General features: G+C 38.9%; 1 protein-coding gene across 7 annotated transcripts; it reads right to left on the reverse strand.

Annotated features, from left to right (window-relative positions):
• Positions 1 to 2: 2 nt before the first annotated feature.
• On the reverse strand, positions 3 to 27,926 carry LOC137940970 (putative DNA glycosylase At3g47830). 7 transcript variants are annotated; one of them, XR_011110343.1, is made up of 6 exons: positions 27,463 to 27,926; positions 26,992 to 27,192; positions 1,856 to 1,912; positions 1,549 to 1,768; positions 861 to 966; positions 3 to 341 (listed from the first exon to the last, which is right to left on the reverse strand). XR_011110343.1 is itself a non-coding variant. In XM_068786117.1 (5 exons), the coding sequence occupies exons 1-4, from the start codon at positions 27,877 to 27,879 to the stop codon at positions 1,550 to 1,552; spliced, it is 861 nt and encodes a 286-aa protein (XP_068642218.1). In that variant the 5' UTR covers positions 27,880 to 27,926; the 3' UTR covers positions 3 to 966; position 1,549. The 7 variants fall into 7 exon arrangements, 5 of the variants coding, with proteins under 5 accessions (XP_068642218.1, XP_068642217.1, XP_068642215.1 ...); XR_011110342.1 differs by having other exon boundaries at positions 800 to 966; XM_068786117.1 differs by having other exon boundaries at positions 3 to 966; positions 1,856 to 1,879.
• Between the last annotated feature and the right edge of the window lie 46 nt (positions 27,927 to 27,972).

The raw sequence follows: 27,972 nt of genomic DNA on the forward strand, positions 1-27,972 counted from the left end.
TACTCAAAGAATCCTAATGAAAGCTCATGCAGCACATGCAATGGGTGAAGCCCCTTTTATATTGCAAGAGCGATTCGCGGAGAAGATTATCCAATGATCATGAACACAGCGTATACGTAGTCAAATTGGTGACAAACATTTAAAAAAAAAAAAAAAAAAAAAACTGAAAGTCAGATCAAAGTGGTGTGTCATCGTCAATCGTGTTGGGGGCCACTACAACAGTATCAGATAGAACTTTCAATACAAGGATGAAGACACGGCTCCTACCGTTTTCCGCCATCCAAGTCATTCAATCTGTTTCGCAAAACAGAGCGATCCGACGTCTTCAAAGAAAAACCAATCTGCAGTTGCATGTCATCAGCACCACTTTGGATTAAGAAATCATATTCCATGCTTAAAGAAGGAGCAAGATGGAAGATCTCTGCAATCTTCTAAAGTCAAAAGAGGGCAAGCATTCATACTGTTCGACAAAATGTTCCAGTATAATGGAATATATTATGTTGGGGCTGACTACTCACCCATGCACATTATGCAAAGCAGTGCAGTCACTCAAACCCAGGCTTGAGGCAAATCTAAGTACCGAATGAGTTGAATACCTTTCAAGATAGATGGGATGCAGGTGAATCTAGGGGGTTTTTTTAACAAAAATGGAGAAATGGGAACATTAATAATGGTTAATGATGTAAGCACAGAATAGTCTCGGAATGAGATCTGAGCAAATCTTCTGGGAGAGGACAAGCCCTATATTTTATGTCAAAAGCATGGTTTGACAGATGAATCGAAGTCATCAGCGGCCTACCATTATTGAATAAACAAGCAGAAGCATTTGCGTGGGACAGTTGTGTTTGATTAGACGCCACCTTTAGCTCTTCTTGCCTTTCATGGGACATCTTGGAAACATTAGACTGTCCATACTCGTCGCCCCAGCTTTTTCATCAAATATCTTCCTGTAAAATAGAAAACAGTCTGGGGACGGATTGATATGGTGCATATCCTGTTCTGTAACTTACGTGCCTCACTGATGCTACTGTATTCTAAATCATGTATTCAAAACGTTGTTTCCAGTCCAAGCAGGCACGCAAATGATTAAACATAAACTAATGTTTCTCCTCGATAAGACTGTCAATGGAGAGATCTGTGCTTCTGTGGGTTAGTTGGATGACTTAATGCTTTTTAAATGAAGCCAGTTGCTGCGATAAGGATAGGATCAAAAGGTGCCAACAATATATCTTGTCGCCCAGAAACAACAATGCTCTAAACAGTTCTCTCAACAAAGACAACCGGGTACTCCATTATTAAAATCCCACCTTCTTGAAAATGAAAGATATACCCAGTTGAATCGCACAATCATGCAAAAGTAGCATGATCCAGCATGATTTATTACTTAACAAGATTCTATTCATATCTGAGGTCCCCCACAGTTCTCTAGTCTGGTTCTTTTTGCTTATGAATTGGAGAAGTAGCAAGAATGGAAAAGACAAAAAAGAAAGAAAGCACAAGATGCAACTAGAGTAATAGGGTTAAGAGATTAGTGTTGAAAATGCTTACTTTAATTAGTGCTGCTACTATAATAAAGCGATACAGGGCAGATGTTAGACGGAGCATCATCCTCTTTGCTGCACTTCTTACAAGCTTTCCCATGCGTGACAAGTAGGCAATTCAAGTCAAATTTCAATTCATTTGGGATGCGTCTGTTGAGATGGTGATACGCCTTTTCTCTGTCTGCTCCCACGGGGACCCAGCCGATGCCTTTGGCAATCCGGAAAACCTAGAGATGCCGGGTTTCACAGGTTAACATACCATATATAGAAATTCTTGACGGAACAATTCATATCCAGAAATGGAATCCACTTACATGAGTGTCCACAGGAAAGTCATCCTGTTGAAGATGAAACATTAGAACACATGCCACCTGGAAACCGTACAACAACCAAACTCACATTCAAAGTATGTTATCAGGAAGAAAGCTCACAAACTGTGGTGCGGAGTTTCCAGTAGATGAGTAACTCATTACTTCAGAGATATAAATGTAATTTAGGTGATGCAGGAAGCCAGATTACATACATGAAACTTATTTTACAAAAACAAACTTAATGCATGAACTCATGTATGTGAGAGACATTTGAAGTCTGAGGTACATTACTCCATTATCCAGACTTTCACAGGTTCAAAAAAAGAAATATTTTATGGGTTATATAAAAACTTACAGAAGAAGATTTCAGAGACCCAGTTTCACGGCTCTCTCCAATTGTCAACAGTAGGAGGGTATTGATAGAGATAAGGATAAGGATTGAAATACAAGTACCAAATAGACTCAAACTCTGAAGAGTTGTAATCTCTACAGTCACTATCTCATCATCAATGAAAATCATGGCAAATATTATTCTCAATTCTTAAATTCTATATGGTATCAAAGCAGATCTATCCCTTTGTATCTGTCATCCTCCCAATTTTTTTTTCCGCTTCCGCTGTCTCTTCACCCGTAACTCACTCTCTGCCACACCCTCCCAAGCTGAATCACCCGGATGGTTCGCTCTCGATTCTGTCTCTACTTTCAACTTCCCTCTAATTCTTTGCCTCCACCCTCCGACATCTCTTTACGTGCAGAAAGCAATAAGGAGATGAGGAAGGATGTCCTCCTTCCCCTTCCGATCTCCCTCCCACTGGAAGGAGATCGAATCTAGTGAGGAGGTCCTTCCCCCACCCCTACCAATCATTTTCCCACAGAAAGCAATGGTTATGGGGAAGGGGGGGCCTCCTCCTCCCCACTTCCAGTCCCCCTCTGACCGGAGGTAGATCGAAATTAGGGGGGTAAGACCCCCCATTACCAACAAGAGGGCCTTCTCCTCCATTTTTATTTTCTGAAAAAATGGAATTTTTCTTAACAATTCCGATACAAATATTTAATATTATTTAAAAAATTTAAATAATTATTATGAAAATAATTATTTCATTTTTGCAATATATTGATTTATAATTAAATATATCATTTATCTTATATAATATTCTTATATTATTATATTATTATATATAATAAAATAATATATTTAAAATTTTAATTCTTGACTATCTTAAAATTCAAATGCTTGTTATCAATTGTAAAAATTTCTTTTTGGAAAAAGGAGTTTTTTGGCAACCAACCAAGAGGCAAATAAAAAAAGGATGAGGAGGCAATTGAAACAATTAGCCCCCTCATTGGCTAGCCTATCGGCCAGACCATTAGCACTTGTTTTTACATGAGAGCAATTACAAAACACTGAAGATGCCAGGTTACACACTTCAAAAAAGACATTTTGGTGTCACCAAGGATACTTCAGAGACTTGGAACACTAATTGATTACATACTAAGAACCCCCTTCACCTCCAAATGCCCAAAGAGATGCTAATGAAATAAGCAAAGCCCATGAAGAACATCCTGCAACTCATCTGACTTGGAGTCGGTAATCCCATTGGACTTTAAACTATTATATATAACACTCTAACCTTTAATATCTCAAATTTGTATAAATTTACAATGAAACCTTTATATTATCTCAGTAATCTAAATAATGTGTTAAATTTAATCATTTCTGAAAATATCTGATTTAGGGAGAAAATAGGAGAGAAAAAAGGAGAAAAGGTGGCCTAGAATAGTCCCTTGTTGCCTTAGGGATAGTGCCAGAAAAACACGTCCTGCTTCTTTATAATCAGGGTTTAAGTGAAAATTTTAAAATGACAAAAAATACTCCTCAATACTCAAAACTACATATCTCCTAAAATACATGTCTAAATTGAATGAAAATTTAACTAGAGATAAAATAAGACAATGGCTATCTAATAGCCATACTATAAGAGAAAAATATAATGTGGGAAATGACCAAAATACCCCTAAACTTGTATTTTAATACTCTCCCTCAAGCTAGAGAATATATATCAAACAATACCAGCTTGTCACTGATGGATACATATTCACGTCTTCTCAAAAGCTTGGTAGATATATCTCCCAACTAGTCCGAAGTCTTTACATAAGGAGTTATACCTTCCCTTGAATAACAACATCTCTAATGAAGTGGCAACCAACCTCTTTATGTTTCATTCTCTCATGGAATACAGGGTTCAAGACTCCATGATTTAGCTCATGGAGAAAAAGGGGAAGAAACCCGTTGGGAGAAAAGTGGAGGAAGAAGGGTTATGGACTTGATTGTTCCTAACCCTCCCCCTGAAGCTCTATTTATAGATTTATGAAACTACTATATTACAATAATACCCCTGAACTTAGGGTTTTAACCCTAGAACTTTAGCTTAATTACATCAATGTCATCTCTATGAGATGACCCATCCCTATGGGCCTTCTCTTTGATCTATGGGCCTTGAGCCCATCTTCTACATCTCTTGGTTCCATGGGTCTGCATTGGTCTTATGGGCTTAGGCCCATCTTCTAATACACTGGATATGTGAGCCTTCCTTGGTCGTGTGGGTTTGGGCCCTATCTTTCAACACTCCACCTCAAGCTGGGGGTGAGAGAACAACATGAACGCCCAGGTTGCTGCAAATGATGTATAACATCTTTCTTGTATAATATGCCTTCATCTTCCAACACTCCCCCTCACGCTGGTGCTCTCCTTCATGAGGCCCAACTGGTATCATATCAGTGAGAGTAAATCACTTCTAGCCGCTAAGATATTGCTCTGAAGTGTCCACCTTCCCCACCGTGTCCCTCCACTGGACAACGACTCTCAAGTGGTAGAGTAATATATGATATTAATGGGGGGAAGTAACATAAATATAATAATAAGTTCCTCCGTCATGGACTTCCAACCACAAAAAAATTGATATTTTTTACGGGATGAAGTTCTTCCGTCATGGACTCCCAACCACAAATAAATTTTGATATTTTTGACGGGGAAGAACTTCCTCCGTCATGAACTCCCAACCACAAAAAATTGATATTTTTTATGGGGATGAAGTTCCTCCGTCATGGACTCCCAACCACAAATAAATTTGATATTTTTTACAGGGATGAAGTTCCTCTGTCATGGACTCCCAACCACAAAAATTGATATTTTTTACGGGGACATAAATAAATAATGGTATGAGGCTACCTCTTCTTCAATAATTATGTCTCATCAAAAGAGACAATAGCAGCAGCTGAAATGGGCTTTGGCTTAGGCCCATTTAACATGTCACAAAATAATCCTTGTAAAATGACCCATGAAATAATCCAATGCACATGTCTGTTCTAAATAATGTGCTGACCAAGGAATAATCTGTCAATTCTTCAAAAATAATAATCCAGCCAAAGAAAAAAAATTTACTAAGTCGTGCCAAAATATGTAGCAAACTTGGGCATGTATACCGAGGCAAAAAATTAAGTGGCCTGAGTCAGGTTGTCCCGGACCTGAGTTGACTCAGTCTGAGTTGGTCTGGGTTGACTCGGTTTGGCGGTTATTGAAATAGTGGTCGGCTGGGAACTCGGGCGCGGGCTGCGCTGACTTGACTCAGGTGAGTCCGGGTTGCTCGGCAGGTGCTGGGTTAACTCGGCCCTCAATTAAATTTCCTAACTTAGGCGCTAAAATAATAAAATTTCTTAACTTAGGAACCATTAATCAGGAAACAAAGCCTTCTTCCCCCGCGTTGAGACGGAAAACCAGAGAGAGATCGAGAGGAAACTTTCCCCTCGAGAGTTTGGATCTATCAGCGACGCCAGAGAAGGAAAAACGCCAACGTAGAATCCATTGTTCCAGCAGAATGATCTTTGCTGTAATATTTCCAAAGATCGTAAAAAAATACCAAAGAGGCAGCAACGGCAGTGACACGAATTTTGCAAAGAATTCCTCAGTTAAACGAGCGAAACTTCCACAAAACTGCGAACCTTGGAAAGATTGCAAGGTAGCTGTCAGAGCAGTGTTCGGCAAAACCAATGTCGGAAGGTTCTGCGTTGATTCAGGCAACTTGGCAGTAGAAAACGGAGCTCGTCAACTTACCAGTGTTGGTTGTCTTCTTCGGTGACGGTGGGTCGTCTTCCTCGTCAGCCGAACAAAGTGGAACAGCAACGCGCAAAACAGCTCTCTGCACTCGTATTCGTCTTCTCCAGCAGCGGCAAACAGAGAGTGGCCGACTTCTTTCTTCTTCTTTGGCAACGGTGGCGAACACTCCTCCCTCTTCGGCAACGATACGAACAGAGAAGCAACTAAACTTCTTCTCCTTCTCTTTCGCGAGCCTCAACAATAGTGTCTTCTCTTTTTCGTTTTTTTTTTTTTTCTTCTTTGGCAACGACAACGTTATCTTCGGCAAAAACCAGAACCTCAGCATCACGGCAACAACCAAAGAGCATAGCTGGTGCTGAACCAGCAGAAAATATTCACGCCATGAAGCAGTACGGGTTGTTTAGTCGGCAGCAACAAACGGCGGGAAGACTGAATAGTAGGATGGCAGAGAAAACTAAGGCTTAACAATGTAAAACCAGGCTCAACGAAGCAGAGAAAAAAAAACGACAATAATAATATGACGGGTAAAACAAAACTAACAAAAATATGAGCAAAGAAAAAAATAACGGTTTCTTTGAACCTGAAAACCATAGATGGGAGTCCTGAAAATCAATGCTCTGATACCATGATGATTTTCAGGACTCCAAGGATTTAGCTCATGGAGAAAAAAAGGGAAAGAAACCCATTGGGAGAAAACTGGAGGAAGAAGAGTTATGGACTTGATTGTTCCTAACCTTCCCTCTGAAGCTCTATTTATAGATTTATGAAACTACTATATTACAATAATACCCCTGAACTTAGGGTTTAGGGTTTTAACCCTGGAACTTTAGCTTAATTACATCAATGTCATCTCTATGAGATGACCCTTTATTTACCATCCTGCCATCAATGTATGTGGGCCTATGGGCCTTCTCTTTGATCTATGGGCCTTGAGCCCATCTTCTACATCTCTTGGTTCCATGGGTCTTCCTTGGTCTTATGGGCTTGGGCCCATCTTCTAATACACTTGGATATGTGAGTCTTCCTTGGTCGTGTGGGTTTGGGCCTAGTCTTCCAACAATTGGCAATAAAAATGATTGCATGGTTACCACAATTCATAACATAGGATAAGGTAACGTAAAACCAAATTCAAGAAGAATATACATAATCCACATAAGCTCACTAATTGTATGAGTAATTGCTCAATACTCGTCCTCTGCACTAGACCTAGCCACAACCATTTGTTTCTTACTTTTCCAACTTACCAAGTTGCCTCCAACAAAACAACAGTACCCTAACGAAGAACATCTATCCATCTTAGACCCAACATAATCGGCATCAGAATACCCAAATACATCAACTTTCCATTCTGAGTATACAAAGACCTTTTCAAAATGCACCCTTCAAGTACTTCAAAATCCTCTGAGGATTTTCCAGGAGCTGGCTCACAACTCCCACAACAAATGAGATATATGGCCTGGTAACTATAGCATAGATCAATTTACCTACTAACCGTCAGTATTGAGTTTTATCCTTCAATAGAGGACCCTAGGTATCTTGTAGATTATGATTAATTTTCATGAGGGTGTTTATGGGTTAAGCACCTAATAAATCATACTCCTGTAACATATCCAATATATATTTTCTCTGAGAAAGAATAATACCTCGCTTGCTATGAGCGACTTCAATACTAAAGAAATACTTGAGAGAGCCCAAATCCTTTGTTTAGAAATATGTGGCCAGATATTGTTTAACTTCTATAATACCATCAAGATCATCACCAAATAACACAATATTATCTACATAGACAACTAAAACCACAATACCAATCTTCCTTTTAAGTAGGAACATAGAATGATCACAATGGTTCCTACAAAACTCAAACTATAGTACCACAGCACTAAACATTTCAAACCAGGCCCATAGACTCTGTTTAAGTCTATAAATAGTTTTCTACAGCTTACATACCTTTCTTGTCTCCCCTGAGTAACATACCCAGGAGGTTGCTCCATACACACTTCCTCATGTAGATAACCATATAGAAAGGCATTCCTCATATCAAGTTGAAAGTAAAGCCAACTCTTATTAAGAGCCACAAATATTAAGATACGTAACGAAGTAAGTCAGGATACAAAAGAATGTCTCAAAGACATCAACTCAAAAAGTCTATGTATACCCCTTCGCTACCAGCCGAACTTTGTATAGTTCAGTCGAGCTATCAACATTATATTTGATAGTATAAACCCAACCACCCTACGATAGTTGCTCCTGTAGGTGGATCACATAGACGGCATGTTCCTTGAGACACCAAAGCACTCATCTCATAATTCATAATTTGTTTCCAATCTAAAGAGCACAAAGCTTCCTGCACTAAACGAGGTATATGGGAAGTATACAATAGCATAGCAAAAGACTTGAAAAATGGGAACAAAAAATCAAGAGACACATATTTGGATAGCGGATGAAAATTACAAGATCGTTTACCCTTTCATACACTAATAGGCAAGTCCAAATCAAAGACAACAGGGTCTATAAGCAATGAGGAAACTAGTGGATCATGTAAAGAGAGCTCTTTAGAGGTAACTGCTGGAGGCACTACAGGAACATGAGAACGACGACTGTAAACACTAAGAGGCGATGAAGAACTCAATGAAGACGGTACATCCTAAACTAAAATAGGAACAAAATTGTCTAAAGGAGACTCAAGTGAGACAGGAAGCTCGATAAAGCATCCAAAATAAGGCATACGTTCAAACAAGGTCAATTCGGTTAACGCATGTCTTCCGTCAAATAGGATCATAACACTTGTACCCTTTTGGTCAACGAGAATGTCCCAGAAAAACACATTTGATAGACCAAGATGACAACTTATCAACCAAAGTTCCAAACATATGAATAAAACAAATACATCCAAAAACACGAAAAAACACATCATACAATTTATAATTTGGTTTTAATACATGAAGATGAACTTGACCACTCCAAACAAATGAGGGCATACGATTAATCAAGTAGAATGAAGTTAAAGCTGCATCTCCCCAAAAAGATTTAGGAACATTCATATGCAGTAATAGTGTCCTCGTAACCTCAAGGAGATGTCTGTTTTTACGCTCAACCACCCCATTTTGTTGTGGTGTATATGGGTAGGACGTTTGATGGGTAATACAATGAGAAACAAAAAATACTGAAAATTTATGGTTAAGATATTCCAAACCATAGTCAGTAGTAAGCACGTGTACACAAACACCAAATTGATTCTTTATTTCATTGAAAAAATTGAGGAATACATCAAATACTTTGACTTCTCCCATAGGAGATACACCCAAGTTACTCTATTGAAATCATAAATGAACGACTCAAAATACTTAAAACCAAATGGACTAGGAATCGACACGGACCCCATACATCAGAATGGACTAATTCAAACAACTTGGTGCTTTGACTAGAACTAACTAGAAAACTGGACCGACGATGTTTTCCAAGCTGACAGGACTCACAACTAAATGAAGTATCGGCTAGCAAAGAAGGAAAAGACTGACGCAGCTTAACTGGTGATGGATGTCCCAAGCGTAGATGCCACAAGTAAGAAAAATTAGCAGTAGTGAGTGCTACAGCTCAAAAAACGGATACATCATCCAGCATGTAGAACCCTCCCTTCTCATGTCCTAAACCAATTGTCCACTTTGTCTACAAGTCTTGGAAAACTCAGGAAGTAGGATAAAAGGTTACTGAACAATTTAAAGATTTCGTTATATGACTCACAGACAAGAGATTAACTGGAAACTTTGGTACAAATAAAACATAATCTAAGGATATGTATGGAGTAGTGTGAACTGTAACCTCCTCCTGAATGGGAGAGGTGGATCTATCAGCTAAAGTAACTCGATGATATGGATGAGATGGACTAATGGACTAAAATAAAGAGGGCATATCTGACATGTGTATAGAGGATCTTAAATCAATGATCCTAGGGGGAATGAGACACATCCAATGCAATCATACCTGTACTAGCCATCATGGCACTCGTTGATGAAGGAGGAGTATTGATACTCTAAGAAGCAGTAGATAAAGCAATCAGTTGACTCAGTCGTTGTACTAACTACTAAATTTCTTTATAGGATCCAGTGTGTGAGGAGGTGTCCTTATCTGTGACTATAGAGTTGTCTAAGGTAGATTTACCAAAAAAATTCCAGCATTTCTTAGAAATATGATTAGTCCTGCCACAATGACCACATTTTCGATCCCCCCGATCATTTCGGCCACAACCACAGGTAGAATAAGAGTGACCTTTGCCTCTATTACTACCACCACGAAACTGACCATCAAGCTTACTAGTAGAAGGTTGAAGGTTAAGAGGAGTTGCTTATGAGATAGTTCCACCTAACTCATTCTTATTTACAACTGCACCTTCAACTTGAAAAAGTCTTTTAAAGGTTTACTCAAGGGTGATCACATCCTTATAGGCCAACAACTGGGCTCTAATAGCATCATACTCAAGCCCCAAACCATCCAAAAATCACGTTACTTGAATTTGATTTTCATCTCAGTGAAATAATCTATCGTTGATCTACCTCTACGCTTCATATTAAAATACTTCACATATAACTCATAGATCCTTGACAAATTACTTTCTTGAGATAAAATGGAAGCCAAGATAGTCCACATCGCCTTAGCAGTACAACAACTCAAAATCAAGCCACTAAATCTGGACTCCATACTGTTAACCGACCAATTCATTACTAAGTTATCTTTTGCCACCCAATCTTTAGTAATAGGCATTGGGGGATAATCGGTTATATATTTTGCTATTCTTATGGCCCTCAATACATCAAAACTGATCTGGACCAGTTTACATAATTCGATCCATTCAACCGAATCAAAATTATCTGGATAGGCTGAGAGAATTTCACATCTAAGCTCTCAACAGTCCTCTGAACAACAACTTGTGTGCTGGAATCAGCTATTAAATATCATAAAACACCACAATCCAGTACATTAGAGCGTCAATTAACCAAAGGGAAACACTTTTCCCAAAATTCTATGTTTGTGCAATCAAATGGACCACACACCGAATTCAATTAGGGCAATTCAACACCCAATTCACTCAATTTCGAACCAACAGTGATCAACTTCAGCATTTAAGACCATATATCGATGAAAGAATGACCTAATTGCAAGAACCCAGGATGATGCAGGCTATATGGATGACGATACAAGCATTGGGTCGATGACACAGGCAGATTTGAGGAATTTCTTCAAATTGGGATCATCAAACACCTTTAAATCCCAACAATCAATCAAATAGAAGCAGTAACCATTAGCCAATAGACTAAGACATGCAAAAAAAGGAAAAAATTGGAATTTTTACCCTGCTCTAGAAATATGGGAAAATCCTTCAAGAAGATTGCTGAAAATGGAGAGAACGTCCACAAAATTGAAAGAAATTTGCCCAAGACTTGCATTGCTACTCTAATACCATGAAAAATATGTGATTTTGGGAGAAAATAGAAGAGAAAAAATGACAAAAAGTGACCTGGAAGAGGAGCAACCTTGTTGCCTTGGGGACAATGCCAAAAAAGTATATCCTGCTTCTTTATAATCAGGATTTAAGTGAAAATTTACAAAAGGACAAAAATGGCCCTCGATACTCAAAATTACATATCTCCTAAAATACATGTCTAAATTGAATGAAAACTAAACCAGAGATAAAATAAGACATTTTCTATATAATGGTCATACTATAAAAAAAAAAAAAGTAATGTGAGAAATGTGAGAAATGACCAAAACACCCTTGGACTAGTATTTCAATAATTTCAAATTTTATTTAGATAATTTAATTTATTATGATAATTTTTTTTATGAAAGTGCGTATATTGATAAAAAGGGGGAGGAAATTACAAGCCTAGCTTTGGGGGCTTGACTCCACAACAAAGTGTTGGAGAGAAATACCCGCCTTAGCCTGGGAGTCTGTCAGGTGATTAGCAGAGCGCGGAATGTGGTTCCATTTACAGTTTAACGGAGAAAATAAATTACAAATTTCATTGAACATATCCCAATGACGTCACGGGGTTGGCCATGGTTAGCACACCAATTGATGACCACTTTTGAATCACCTTCAATATGAAGGGGACCAAAAAGGTGGCTAGAGAAGATTTTGAGTCCGTGCAAAAGACTAGAGAGTTCTGTAGTGGTAGAATCTGAGTTGCCGAGGGGGTCTGCATATAAGAAGAAGAGGTCGCCATTTCTATTGTGGATAACACCACCGAATCCAGTTGGTCCCGGGCAGCCAAGAGCAAATCCAGCTGATAAGTTAATTGTTTAAAATAAGTAACACTATAATGAATAGTGTTAAGTTGGGTCCAAGGCCCATCCCAAAATGACTAGCCAACTTAGGAAACCTCTTTTTCAGCTAATAAACTCGAGGTCTTTATACTTGGTAATCCATGTTAATCCATGTGGGCCTATTCCTTAACACTCTCCCTCACGTGTAGACCCTCTTTTGTGGCTCTACAAGTGGATAATTTAGGATAGGCAGTTAGGTGTAGGCCTTCTTTTGTGGCCCTACAAGTGGATAGTTTTTAGGTGTAGGCCCTCTTTTGTGGCTCTACAAGTAGATAGTTTTTAGGTAGAGGCCCACAATATGAGTACCTACTCTGATACCATGTTAAGTTGGGTCCAAGGCCCATCCCAAAATGAGTAGCCAATTTAGAAAACCTTTTTTTCAGCTAATAAACTCGAGATCTTTGTACTCAGTAATCCATGTTAATCCATGTGAGACTATTCCTTAACAAATAGAATTGTTAATTATCATTAAGATTCAAGTTTATGTCATATAATTCAAAATTTATTTTATAAACTCATAATTGTTTAATTTGTAACTTAAAGTCTTAAACTATCATGTATTCAATACTTAAAGCATTTGAGGTAAATTAAAAATAAGATAAATACTTACAATGATTTTCTTCATTTAATTATATTATATACATGAATCTACAAGAAGTAGCCACTATACCATTACATAATCAAAAATTCATTTTATTAATGAATTCCATATACATTTTACACTACCACAAAAAGTACATCTCATGGCATTTTTTATAGGCACATTAACACAAACAGTACATTCTCTAGGAAAATAGATTACACTAGAATTCACTTTCCTTTTCCTCGTTGATCTACTTTCCAAGGGAACTAAATGCCCCTTAAGAATCCTTAATCTAGGGTCTTAAATAAACTTCAGTGCATTCAGATATATTTTCTAATATTTGACAGAACTTTTGTGATAGCTGTCAACCTGACTCAACCAATCCTGCACACTAAACACTATCTGGCTCCAGTTCAGGTTAAGGGGCTGTGCTGGCTGTCAACCTGACACAATCATCTCACCCAGTTAACACTATCTGTTAAGGGGCAGTCCAACTCAAAAGAGACTGTTTTTTGCTACCTTTGCCTAATTACTCGAGCAAAAGGGAGATTGACTAGGATCCAAGGTGCTAGCAATACACATACCAAGGGTGAAGACAAATTTCTACAACCGTTAGACAGGCCATGCTATCTGAAGTAAATAGAAGACAGTAAGGAAGCATGGGTCATCATCCACAGCAGATCATCTGGTGTGGCACATAACAAATGATGCAGTGGATATTGCAAACAAGAAAAACAAAGTTAAACATGAAAAAACTAATAGAAGCTGAGAGAAGGATCTATAGCCAATAGAGATGGTTTGAGAATGTGTAAGACCAAGATGTGAATCAGTTGGAAGGATTTGCAATGACGATTGAAGAACTGGCAAGGAGTAGATGAAGGCTAAAAATGACATAAGTCGAATGGCGATGGAAGACTTGAAAGAAAAATGTAAGCTAACATTTAAGCAGGCAAAAAGACAACAAAAACGAAATACAGGAAGATAAATGGAGCTTGTAAGGTAGGTTGAAAAAAGCTATAGTGTTGATGAAAGAATACATTTTAGGGTTAAATTCAGTAACTGTCAACAAACAGATGACAACCATGCGGACATTCACAAGTCAAACATGGTCAATTAAATGCATGAAGAAATGTAAGTTGATTATGCCTTTCATATCTATATATAAACTTGTACAGTTTCCACATAATTTGAGCTTTTCGCATTTCGGTGCTTTAATGCAGCTTGCAGAATTATAGACAACAGCCATCACCCTGTTCCACAATATACTTTGGATGGTTTCCATATTTTTCAAATGAACAAACAAACCAATAGGATACATTCACCAAAAACATTACCCTTACTGCATTTAAAAATAAATTAACTAATTAAACTATTCGGTGCACAGTGCCTAGCAATAATGAAAACACAACACAAATCATAGCTCAAATGAATAAAAAAGGTTGAAATAAATACCAAAGGCCATCAGATCATTCATCCTAACTGTTTTGACATGAAAGAAAAAACAACATAATAATGTAACTTGGCCTCAGAAAGATAGCATAATGCCCGTGCTGTTATCATTCTCATGAAATGATGAATGCCCAACTAATGTCCAAGTTTACTCTGTTCTACACAAACATGTGGAACCCAAGTGACTTTTATGCGTTTTAATCCACTGTAGGTCAGAACTCGAATTTAAGCAACTGCTGAAAACTAGTAAAAGGCCAGCAATATGAAAGATTTGAGAACTAGGCATTACTTTCTGAGATAGGCTGTCCGTCACAAAGAGGAAAAGAAAGAGAAACATGCTTGGCTTTCACTCTGTGCAGATAGAACAGCGGCCTGCAGCATGACTTGGTAACAAGATTTCATCTTACAAAGAGCCTGCTATCAAAGTTATCTAGAGGGTGTTGATAAGGGAACTTCAGCAATGGAATTAAGAGTCTGGCCTTGTATCACTCGATCTACCTCTTCTTTAATTATTTTTTTCAGTACCAGTAAGCTAAAAATATAAAGTTTCTTCACCAGAAGCTTAGTGTTCCGATTTCTGGACAATTCAACTAACTACAACCACTAACTTCTGGGTGTAACTTCATGCAAAAGCTGCCTTTTTTTATAATATTGATAATTTATTAAACTGCCTTCATGCAAAAGCTGCCTTACTCACCAATGATATCACAATTTTCCCACTAGTCAGTAGCTTCAACCTTGATGTTCAGTGTTACTGATAGAAACAGCAACGTATGAGTATATTCAATCTTAAAAGAATCACAAAAATTCAGGACTAAAGTCTAGGAACTATGAGAATGCTTGACATTAATAAGCACAATCTTTGGTGCACAGTGTGCACATTTAATCTGTTTAGTCTCCTCATCCAAATGACATCTGCAGTTACACCTGAAATGTCCTCTAGCTTTCTTTTAGAAACATTTAACAGCTCTCATAGATCTAAATAGATCTATGATCTAAATAGATTTCGTAAATGTACTAAGACATACACAATCTTCATAAATTTTGAATGTTCTAGTTTGCCAAAAGAACAGAAGGAACTGTCTAGTCTTTACTGTTTTCAAATGTTGGATAGCATTGCTTATATCACTTACATACACTCGAATCATTCTAAATATTGAATAAAGTGTAGGTATTCAGCAACCTATTATCAGAAATTTTGAGGCAAAGTAGAAGGTCAAGTGGAGTTAGTGAATGAATCCAACACGAGACTAAGAAAATATAAAAGAATAAGCACACAAAAAGCTTGAACTAAAGGTGCTCCAAAAATTTTGTGAATATGAAGCTTGTTGAGCAGGAAAAATCCCACATAGAGAAGTGTTAAGAAAAGTGATTGAGTTATAAGGTTGAGTAATTTGCCTCCTAAGTGGATAATCATTTTGGGATGGAACCGAGCTCAACCCAACAGTGATATCAGAATAGGATGTGTCCATGGCCGAGGACTCGTTCGTGCTCCCCAGGTTGTCAGTGTTGTGGTCCATGAGGTGGGAGTTTGTGGGTTGTGACCTCCATGAGGTGGGAGTCTCAGGTTATCTGTGTTGTGACTCCATGAGGTGGGAGTCTGTTTGTTGTGACCTCCATGAGGTGGGAGTCTGGGTGTTGTATGCTCCGCTAGGAGTTTGTGCCCATGTCTCAAACCTGTTATATATAAGCCTAGATATGGATGGCAGTATTGAGTGAGAGAAGTCCCACATAGAGAAGAGTTAAGAAAAGTACTAGGGTTGTAAGGTTAAACAATAGGCCTCCTAAGTAGCTAGTCATTTTGGGATGGAACCGAACTCAACCCAACAAAATTGAATCATGAATTACAGCAACTGTCAGCAACACATCATTTTTTCTCAAAATTGATCAATCCATCATTTATAATCCTAAAATTGAGCTTCCTATTAAACATCAGATATAGACTTTCAAAAATTAACTTCGCCATGATACAACTTCTCAAGGACTGAACTATCTAATTACAATTCTGTTGGAAGATAGGGCCCAAGTCCACACGACCAAGGAAGACCCACATATCCAAGTGTATTAGAAGATGGGCCCAAGCCCATAAAGACCAAGGAAGACCCATGCAACCATGAGGTATAGAAGACAGGCTCAAGGCCCACAGATCAAAGAGAAGGCTCATAGGCCCACATACAATGATGGCAGGATGGTAAATAAAGGGTCATCTCATAGCGATGGCATTGATGTAATTAAGTTAAAGTTTCAGGGTTAAAACCCTAAACCCTAAGTTGAGAGGTATTATTGTAATACAGTAGTTTCATAAATCTATAAATAGAGCTTCAGGGGGAGGGTTAGGAATAAAGTCCACAACCCTTCTTCCTCCAGTTTTCTCCCAATGGGTTTCTCACCCTTTTTCTCCATGACCTAAATTCATGGAGTTCTGAAAATCAACATGGTATCAGAGCTTTGATTTTCAGGATTCAAGAAATCCATTATTTTTTTCTCATATTGATTTTTTTATAGTTGCTGGAATTTTTTTTATTTTTATATTTGTTAGTCTTTTTCCGTTCTGTTTTAGTTGTTAGTATTTTTATTTTTTATATAGTTGCATATTTGTCTCTGGCACTGCTCATCCTTAACAATTGAATAATAGCAGAGCTACATGCCCAATATCTTCTCTGTTTTTTTGAGAAAAATTGTAGTAGTTGTCGAGTAGTAGCAGAATGAGGACTCGATTTGAGTTCTTGATTCATTACGTTTCAGCAAGCTCTCTGTTTACAACAGAATGGTTTTCTGCTGTGTAGAATTTAGGATCTCATGAAAGGAACTTTAGATCAACAAGAAAGAAGAAGAAGAACAAGAGAGAAGGAGAAGAGAAGAAGAAGAACGTGGAAGAAGAGAGTTTGGATTAAGGGAGAAGAGGGTTGCGTAAAAAAGAAAGATGAGGGTTGGACGAATTTGTGGAAATAGAGGAGAGTGTTTCAATGCCCTACCTCTTAGCCAATGCCTTTATTTATAGTTTTACAATACCCTTAGGGCTACAACTTGATAAAACAAAAGACATAAAAGGAACACATATTTACACTTCTATGCCATCTTTATGGAAAGTACCATATTTTACACATATGTCACTCCTTTGACGTGTGGGCTTCTTGTCTTGAGCTTGTGGGCTTCAGCCCATCTTCCAACACTCCCCCTCAAGCTGGAGGAGAAAATACATCATAAATACCCAGCTTGCTACATATAAACGATAGGATTTTAGATGTAACGGGTTTTGTGAGAGTATCAGCTACTTGCTCTTGAGATGACACATGTTTGAGAGAGATTATTCCTACTTGAAGCTTCTCCCGTATAAAATGACAATCCACCTCAATATGTTTAGTTCTTTCATGAAAAACTGGATTTGAAGTGATATGAATAGCTGCTTCAGTATCACAATGCAGATTCATGGACCCCTTTTTATAAAAACCTAGTTCGGTAAGAAGGGTCCTAATCCATAAAAGTTCACTAACGGTATGGGCCATAGCTCTGTATTCTGCTTCGGCGCTAGATCTTGCAACCACATTTTGCTTCTTACTTTTCCATGTAACCAAGTTTCCCCCAACCAGAGTACAATATCCAGATGTAGATTTTCTATCATCAGGAGATCCAGCCCAATCTGCATCTGAGAAGCCTTCTATATTGAAGTGCCCATGTTTTTTATACAGCAATCCTCTTCCTAGAGCTCCTTTTAGATAACGTAATATTCTCTCTAAAGCCTGCCAGTGGGTAATTTGTGGTTTGTGCATGAATTGACTCGCCACACTTACAACATATGATATGTCTGGCCTAGTTACCGTGAGATAAATCAATTTTCCCACGAGTCTTTGATATTTGCCAATATCAATATCTTCTTCATTTGTGGCACATAATTTTACATTTGTATCCATAGGTGTGTCAACTGGTCTACAACCCTTCATTCCTGTTTCTTCAAGGAGATCCAAGACATATTTCCTTTGAGACAATATTATCCCATGTTTGGATTGAAGAACTTTTATACCCAAAAAATATTTAAGCATACCAAGGTCTTTAGTCTTGAATTCCTGACATATCATCTGTTTCACCTCTTATATGCTCAAAGCATCATCACCGGTTAAGATAATATCATCCACGTATACGGCCAATAATATTTTCCCTTTGACCGTATCTTTATAATATACGGAATGATCAACTGAGCACCGATGAAAACCAAACCGTAGGGGTGTTTGACTAAATTAATCAAACCAAACCCGAGGGGATTGCTTAAGCCCATATAAAGACTTGTTTAACCGGCATACTAACTCCCCCTCAACCACATAACCAGGTGGTTGAACCATATAAATTTCCTCACTGATATCACCATTTAAAAAAACATTTTTAACATCCAACTGATAGACGGGCCATGAGGAGTTAGCAGCAATAGATAAGATGATGCGTACCGAATTCAATTTTGCAACAGGAAAGAAGGTCTCCTCATAATCTATCCCATAGCACTGCGTATAGCCCTTAGCAACCAGTCGAGCTTTAAGACGAGCAACCGCTCCATCCGGATTATGTTTCACAGAAAAAAACCATCGACAACCAACCGGTCTTTTACCTTTCGGGAGTGATGTTAAGTACCAGGTTTGGTTTTCATATAAGGCGTGTATTTCTTCATCCATAGCCGCCTTCCATCCTGGATGTCTCAGGGCCTCCTGATACGACTGTGGAACAGAAGAAGAAGAAAGGGACACAAGAAACTGAAAACACTCGGAAGACAAGCGATGGTGAGACATAAAATTTGAGATAGGATGCGAAGTGGTACAGGAGCGACATTCTTTTCTTAAAGCAATAGGCCGAGTATCAAATTCAGGCCCATACATAGGAGGAGAAGGACTTACCTCAGGTGGATCTGATAACTCCACAGGTGAAGGTACGGCCGGTGCATCAGGGGATGGATCCACTTCAAGATTGAACGGCACAAGCGGACAAGGAGTAGTAGAAGGACAAGTCCATCCTGGAGGAGCATCATGGGAGGAGTAGAAGGGAGTGTCCTCAAAGAAAGTCACATCCCTAGAGATAAACATCCTTCGAAGGGTAGGATTATAACAGACATAACCTTTCTGGGTGCGAGAGTATCCCAAAAAAATGCACTTCATAGACCGAGGATCAAGTTTATTTTTATGTGGAGATGTAACATGAACAAAACACGTACATCCAAACACTTTCAAAGGAAGAGAAAAAGGATCTTCACCATTAAATAACACAGAGTAAGGAGTTTTATGATGAAGGACTGATGAAGGTAACCTATTAATGAGAAAGCATGTTGTAAGTATAGCATGAGGCCAATAGAAATAGGGTACCTTCATGGAGTAGAGGAGGCCCCGAGCAACTTCAAGAAGATAACGATTCTTCCTTTTAGCAACACCATTTTGTTGAGGAGTATAGGCACATGATGTTTGATGAATAAGCCCATTACTCTCACAAAATGATTTGAAGTCATGAGACATGTATTCCTTAGCATTATCAGATCTAAGGGTTTGAATTTTCTTCCCAAATTGTGTCAAGACCATAGCATGAAAATTTTTAAACAAAGGAAGAATTTCGGAACGCTCTTTAAATAGAAATAACCAAGTCACACGAGTAAAATCATCAACAAAAATGACAAAATATTTAACTTGGGAAATATTTGAGACACATAAAGGGCCCCATACATCAGAATGTATTAGCTCAAACGGAGCAGTACTTGTAGTTGTAAGACGAGGAGAATATGTACTCCTAACATGTTTACTTAATTGACAAACCTCACAACTGATATTAGAAAGTCCTTTTAAAGATGGAACCAAAGAACGAAGTGAAGGGGTAGATGGATGACCAAGTCGGTTGTGCCAAAGTTGGGCCTTAGATGTAGTGGACGATAATGCAGCTAATGGTGGAAGAGTGAAGTAGTACAAACCCCCCTTTTCATGGCCGCCACCAATCACCCGCTTCGTAGTGAGATCCTGAAAGACACAAGAAGACGGTGAGAAGGTGATAGAGCAATTTAATTGTTTGGTCAATTGGCTAACCGAGAGCAAATTTAAAGGAAATTGAGGAACAAACAAAACATCTTGAAGGGGAATAAATGAAGTAAGAGAGGAGGAACCTTTGCCAAGAACCTTGGTTTGGGTACCATCAGCAATAGTAACGAATTTATGAGGATAACAAGGAGATAAGGACTGCAACAAGTGTTTGTTACCTGATAGATGTTCGGAGGCCCCGGAGTCGATGATCCAAGAGGAAGAGGAAGAAGAGGAAAAAAGTATACCTGAGGCAATAGTTGTTGTAGCAATAGATGATGAGGGAATAGATGATTCCATGAAGGACTTCATTTTCTGAAATGTAGCATAGTCCTCAGCCGTAAGAGTCACATTTCCGGATGATGATTCAGCCTTATCTTCATTTTTCTCAACGTTAACTGAGACTGGGTTAGCTGTGGCCCAATCAGGCTTGCCATGAAGTTTCCAGCATGATGCCACAAGGTGGTTCTGACAGCCACAATAAGTGCAAAGTTGAGGCTCAGTACGAAAAGAATTCTGACCCATTCTACCACCTCTATTTTCAGCCCCTCTCATAGTTGGACCTCCTCTCATATTTCTGCCCCATCCTCGGGATGATAAAGATGTTCCCCGATTGCCAGAGAACATCATTGATGGAGCATCAATAGGGGAAGGAGGGGATGGATCTGGTATCCTAAGTAATGTAGCACTAATATCATCGAAGGATGGAAGAGCAGAAGAACTTAGAAGTTGAGTTTTGGCCACCTCAAGGTATGGTTTAATATTCGATAAGCAAATGGCTGCTGCCAAAGCTTCTCTTTGTCGTTCTTGAACGGCAATATCAGTGGAATATGGCTGAGCTAGTTTCCATTCTTGAAGAAGACCGCAAAACCGTGCCAAAAATTCGTGAATATTATCTCCATGTTTTGTATGCAGCATGTTTTGTAAGACATCATATATTTTTTGTAATGAAGCAGTACTTGAGTAAAGCTTGGCACAAGTGTCCCATATGTTCTTGGCAGTTTCCAAGTGGACCACATTGTTGGCCACCTGCTCTTCCATGCTATTAATGAGCCAACTTATCACCATGTTATCATCCTTAACCCACTTGTGGTAGGACGCATCTTCATCATCAATCGGAGGAGGAAAGTTAACAACGTGGCTCAAGAGGTCACGAGTAATAAGAACCCTCCGAACTGATTGTGACCAGCTCATGTAATTGGAGAGACCTCTAAGTGGAATTGTAGTAATACGAAGTATATCACTCTTATTACTATTGTATCCAATCTCCATGATGAGGCAAGTAAAATATGGAGGTCAAGGGAAAAGGCCTTCTTCAAAAAACCAATTTCTTTCACAAGGGCAAGCACCAAATTATCAACAAATTTGTGCCTTTAGAAAGTGATAATAACATCCAGCCATCACTCAACTTCTCTTGTATTCATAAGAACAAAGAGAAGAAAGTAGATGCAACCGATTAGGCCTTAATCCAAACTCCAACACAAACGAGCAATAGACAAAAATTTAGAGAAGATTTAATGACAAACCAAGACACTTGGAAGAAATTTATCTTCAGCTCATGGGAGACTTCAACATAAGAAAAAAATTCAATTGTTGAAGTTAAAAAAAAGGGAACTACAAAGGGTAAATGGCTGTTGGCATTTCATCAAACATGTAATGGGCATCCAACAACACAACACAAACCCATGAGCAACCTAAAGTAGGAGAAGATACAACAACATGTGCTGGAATTCTACCTCAAATGAGATGGATCCAAATTACATAAAGGTAATTGAATTTCACCCATCAATCTTAATAAGATGCAAACAACAAATGATCTAGATCACTCTTGTAATTGATTTACAAGGAGTCAAGATTATAACATCAATTTAGTCATAGAAATAAATCATTACAACATATAAAGACTTATCTTGACTTGATGTGACTCAAAATTCAAGAAGTAAAGAAAAACAGTAAAAAGGAGTATGTAAATAAGAAAAGGAAACAAAAAAAAACGTAAATAAGAAGATAATGAACTTATCTCTTTATGACTGAACTCCTTTTACAACTTCTTGAACAGATTTCATAATAACTCCATGAAGAGATCCTAAACTCCTTGCTCTGATACCATGTAGAATTTAGGATCTCATGAAAGGAACTTTAGATCAACAAGAAAGAAGAAGAAGAACAAGAGAGAAGGAGAAGAGAAGAAGAAGAATGTGGAAGAAGAGAGTTTGGATTAAGGGAGAAGAGGGTTGCGTAAAAAAGAAAGATGAGGGTTGGACGAATTTGTGGAAATAGAGGAGAGTGCTTCAATGCCCTACCTCTTAGCCAATGCCTTTATTTATAGTTTTACAATACCCTTAGGGCTACAACTTGATAAAACAAAAGACATAAAAGGAACACATATTTACACTTCTATGCCATCTTTATGGAAAGTACCATATTTTACACATATGTCACTCCTTTGACGTGTGGGCTTCTTGTCTTGAGCTCGTGGGCTTCAGCCCATCTTCCAACATGCTGAAAGTATAGACTTCCTATCGTCAGAAGTATCTTACACCGGTGATCTCATAATCGACGAAAGGGAAGAGCGAGCCTCTAGCATCTTAGGTAACGGGCAAATATTGTAGTAGCCGTTGGGAAGCAGCAGAAATATAGCCTGTTACCCAGCACTCTCTGTTTGCCACTGCCGAAGAAGAAGAAGACGAATGCAGAGAGCTGTTTGCTCATTGCTGTTCCACTTTGTTCGGCTGACGAAGAAGACGACCCACCGTCGCCGGAGAAGACGACTCTGCACCAGAGACTCCGAGAAAAATTCTGTTGCATGGTTTCCGCGGGAGGACGATGACACCGAATTATGCAAGGAGTTTCTGTCTCTGGACTGTTTCCGCCAAGAGTTCTTTGGCGCCGAGAAGGACTCATTGTAGTTGTCGGAAAGTTCACTTTAGCTACTGGCGATCTTTGGAAAGATTTTCCGGAAACTCCTTGTTGTTATTCAGAAAGTTTCCTCTATTTCCGCCGAGCTCTGTTTCAGCCGATTGATCCGTTGGCTTTCCTCTTATAGCCATTCCAATTGATTGTCTTTGCTCGTCGGGAAGAGACGTTTCCCTTTTTGGATGCCGAAGACGATGACATCTTGCCAAGACGCTGGCTGATTGTTCAAGCCAGCTTGGTTTCCTTTTCTGGACGATAAATCAGGAAACCAGCATTGAGCGGTTGGGGAAGAAGACATTGTAGCAATATCAAGTTTTCTAAGTTAGGAAACTTGATTTAATTGAGTGCCGGGTCGAGCGCCTGCCAAGCAACCCGGATCGGGTGGAAAGCAACCCAGCAACCCAAGGGAAGTTACTGTTCTATTCCTTACAGAGTCAACTTGGACCAACTCGATCCAGGTCAACCTAACTCGGGCCACTTATTTTTTGCCTCGATATATGTGCCCAAGTTTTCTACATATTTCGGCTCGACTCAGTAAATTTTTTCTCTGGCTGGATTATTATTTTTGAAGAATTGACAGATTATTCCTTGATCAGCATATTATTTGGCACAGATATGTGCATTGAATTATTTCATGGGTTATTTTACAAGGATTATTTTGGTTTGTGTTAAATGGGCCCAAGCCCATTTCAGCTACTGCTATTGTGTCTCTTTTGATGAGACATTATTATTGAAGAAGACGTAGCCTCATACCATTATTTATTTGTCCCCGTCAAAATTATCAAAAATATTTGTGGTTGGGAGTCCATAACGGAGGAAATTAATTCCCCGTCAAAAATATCAAAATTATTTGTGGTTGGGAGTCCATGACGGAGGAACTTAATACCCCGTAAAAAATATCAAAATTATTTGTGGTTGAGAATCCATGACGAAGGAACTTAATACCCCATCAAAAATATTTGGGGTTAGGAGTCTATGACAGAGGAACTTAATACCCCTTCAAAAATATCAAAATCATTTGGTTGGGAGTCCATGACGAAGGAACTCATTATTACATTTATATTACTCCCCCCCATTAATATCATATATTACTATACCACTTGAGAGTCGTTGTCCTGTGGAGGGACACGGTGGTGAAGGTGAACACTTCAGAGTAATGCCGATAGACACACTACCTACAAAAGACGAAGTGTGCCCTACATCTAGCATGAATTAAGACTGGAGTATGGAGCAATGTCTTAGCGGCTAGGAGTGATTTACTCTCACTAATATTATGCTAGTTGGGTCTCATGAACGACAGAACCAGCGTGAGGGGGAAGGCATATCGGAAGAAAGTGCCATTTTATACAAAAATTTAATACATCATTTGCAGCAAGTTGGGAGTTCATGTTGTTCTCTCACCCCCAGCTTGAGGGGGAGTGTTATGGGACAGCAATCACAGTGCGTCAGACAGCTGGATCCTGGGTTAAGTACATATGTTTCCCGCTCCTAACAGGCCGGTCTTTTGGGTAATATTGGCTAGGTGATTAACATTTGGTATCAGAGCAGGTTAGGATGGGAGAGTCCTTCAACAACGCTGAATTGTTAGCCAGCATCAAGGAAATGATACACGCCGAACTGGTAGCAGGGTAGGAAGAAAGTGAGGGGCGTCTGGCTACGTTGGTGGACAGCAGAATTTCTCAAGTCTCTAACCAGGTAAATGCGCAAGTTCAAAGTTTATCTAATAGGTTAGATGAATGCTTGGGGGTAAGAAACCCAACCCCTCGGGAAGGAGGGAGAAGCCTTGCGACCAGAGCACCCAGCAAGTGGCGTGAGTGCTGGTCCAGGTAGTGGGACCATCCCAAGATATACAAAATTGGACTTCCCATTTTTAAGGGGTCTAAGGACCCTTTGATTTGGCTCTATAGGTGTGAGAAAAAAATTCACATCAAAGGACGGCTAAAATAGACAAGGTGGGGTTGGCCGCCTTCCACATGCTCGATAGCGCAGCTATGGTTTGCACCTAGAATGGGCTAGGTGCTTAACAGGGAGTGTTGGAAGATAAGGCCCAAGCCTACACGACCAAGGAAGGCCCACATATCCAAGTGTATTAGAAGATGGGCCCAAGCCCATAAAGACCAAGGAAGACCCATGCAACCAAGAGATATAGAAGACAGTTTTAAGGTCCACAGATCAAAGAGAAGGACCATAGGCCCACATACAATGATGGCAGGATGGTAAATAAAGGGTCATCTCATAGAGATGGCATTGATATAATTAAGTTAAAGTTCTAGGGTTAAAACTTTAAACTCTAAACCCTAAGTTCAGGGGTATTATTGTAATACAGTAGTTTCATAAATCTAAAAATAGAGCTTCAGGAGGAGGATTAGGAATAAAGTCCATAACCCTTCTTCCTCCAGTTTTCTCCCAATGGGTTTCTCTCCCATTTTCTCTATGAGCTAAATTCACGAAGTCCTGAAAATCAACAAATTCAACTCGGAATAAAACCACATTGTTACCTCAACTAAGGTTTGCAAACCCAAATGCAGAATGCCTTGGCATAAAAAACGTAAGAAACATGAATGATGACACCCTTCTAACAAAATGATCAAGGAAGTTGACAATGATAAGAGCAGTAAGTGGAGACAAATAGTATCAAGCAAGTATTGATAATTCGATAATCATTGGCCTCCTCCTTCGTACTCCCCCTACACCTCTGCATCCAACCTTTGAAAGCAAATTTGAAGGCAATTACTGCACTTCGGAGAGGATTTCTCCATTCATATCAGGAGTGGGGAACTCATCTCCTCCAGGTTGGGCCCCTGGGTAAGAGAGCTGCATCGTAGAGATTCCTTCCCCATTACTTTCAGGCCCGCTAGAAATCACGGCATATTGGTCAAAAACTCATACAATGTTGTCAGTAACTCCGGCAAGTGGGATTTGAACTTAAGAAAAATATTAAGGGATAATGAAGCCTTGAGGCCCATAACATACTGTCCATGCTAGAAAACATCTATATTAGAAGCTCAAGAGAGGACATTATGGTCTGAAAATGTGATATTTCTATGTCATACACTTCTCAATATGCTAATGTCAATGACTATGACCTTAAGCAGGTCAATCAGCAGCTATCTCTTAGAAAGTTCATACGCCACCAAAGGTTGTGCATTTTTTAGTGTTCGTAGCAAAAGATAAGAACCTGACAGTAGATTGATTGTGAAGGAAGACGAGCATAATTGGTTTAATTCATATAAATTTTAAATCACATTTCATAATAAAAAAATGAACATAATTAAAGACCAAACATGTAAACTATGTGGTGAGCACCCTGAGAATGTGAACCATTTGTTCCTCCATTATCCTTTCTCTAGACAAATTTAGAGTGCCTTTAGCCTGAAGTCTAGTCTCTGACTTTGTTTCCTAAACTCCAGACCCCCCACCAACAAACTCCGTTTTCATGCTTTGCATGATCCAACAAGCAAAATTGAGATTCACTTTTGAATGCTCTCTTGCAGCTATTTTAAAGGTATATAGGTAAGAAAAGTCCATTGGTGGTGTCACTGTGGCCACTACGCATTGTGTTTTTTAGTGGGCACTGTGATCATAAGAAGAAATTAGAAGATGGTCCATAGCTCTCTGTTGGTCACACCATTTTACCACTCACTTTTTGGGCCCCTCTTTCAGTATGTTGATTAACTGACAGAGAGATAAGGGGAAAATGTAAAAAAGAGATAATTACCGTTTTGGGGCCAATGCCTTTGAAAGAGCACAGTTCAGCTTTGATTTCATTAACTGACATATCACGCAAATACTCCAAACATATTTTTCCTCTCTTCGCAAGCAAAGATCTCAAGATAGTTTTTATGCAAGAAGCTTTAGTTGCAGCTAGACCACCACATCTTATTGCATTTTCCACACATTTAGAGTCAGCTGCCAGAACCTTTAGCCGGAAACAAGAAAAGTCCAAAGATTAGTAGAAAAAATCTCAATTTAAGTATATCGTACCAATATGGAAATTTTTGAATCGGAAGGAAAAAGAAATTTTAATGCGCCAGGACAAAGAGCAATGAAGAACTTCAAGCAAATAAACAAAAAAACGCGAAACATAAATTTTGTATTCATTTAATGGCACAAATTGGATTCAGGAACTAACGGCATTCTTAGTTATAGAGGTGGTGCACTAAAGGGAAAGACAAAATTGATTACTTACATCTTCCCAAGTAGGGAAAGCAGATTTAAAAGAAACAAAAGCCTTGGAAGAGTTAGAATCTGTAGTGTTCTGCGAGAGCAGTGTGCTGATTAGACCATCCAAAATGCTCTCCTTCTGACCTCCCAATGATGTAACTAGCTGCTCAGTTTCTCCATTCGGAGGCTCAGCTGAGACTTGGTCAGAAACGAAACAGGGTACAGAAGAAGAAGAAGCAGAAACGAAAGATGAATGGGGGTTTCTCTGGTATTTGGCAAACTGTTGAGGGAATCCGTGAAAAGCCAATAATGAATCTCTGACGCCTTGGCATTCTTCTGGGGTTGGATGATGATGAAAGGGGAATGGGTTGGGAGTTGAAGGAGAGTCTTCAGTTTTTGAGGAATTCGAAGAGTGAAGCTTTCTTCTCTTGTTTGTACGCATCTTTCTCCGAAGCGCTCTTCCAAAATCCAAACAGGAAGAGAAACCTTGGAGAGAGGTGCAACGAAGAGAGGGAGAGAGTATTTGTTTTCTAGA

The sequence above is a fragment of the Aristolochia californica genome, unplaced genomic scaffold, assembly GCF_029961685.1.
Source record: "Aristolochia californica isolate CCGP_79_NKW_82.1479 unplaced genomic scaffold, dmAriCali1.0.hap1 SCAF_9, whole genome shotgun sequence".
Lineage (NCBI taxonomy): Eukaryota > Viridiplantae > Streptophyta > Magnoliopsida > Piperales > Aristolochiaceae > Aristolochia > Aristolochia californica.

Excerpts from the sequence above, each read along its gene's own strand:
- LOC137940970 (XM_068786116.1), bottom strand. The coding sequence starts at position 27,879 with ATGCGTACAAACAAGAGAAGAAAGCTTCACTCTTCGAATTCCTCAAAA. Across the intron at positions 1,913-26,991 it reads AAGGCATTGGCCCCAAAACG|GTGGCATGTGTTCTAATGTT; the intron begins GTAATTATCTCT and ends TACGGTTTCCAG. Across the intron at positions 1,769-1,855 it reads ACTTTCCTGTGGACACTCAT|GTTTTCCGGATTGCCAAAGG; the intron begins GTAAGTGGATTC and ends CGGCATCTCTAG.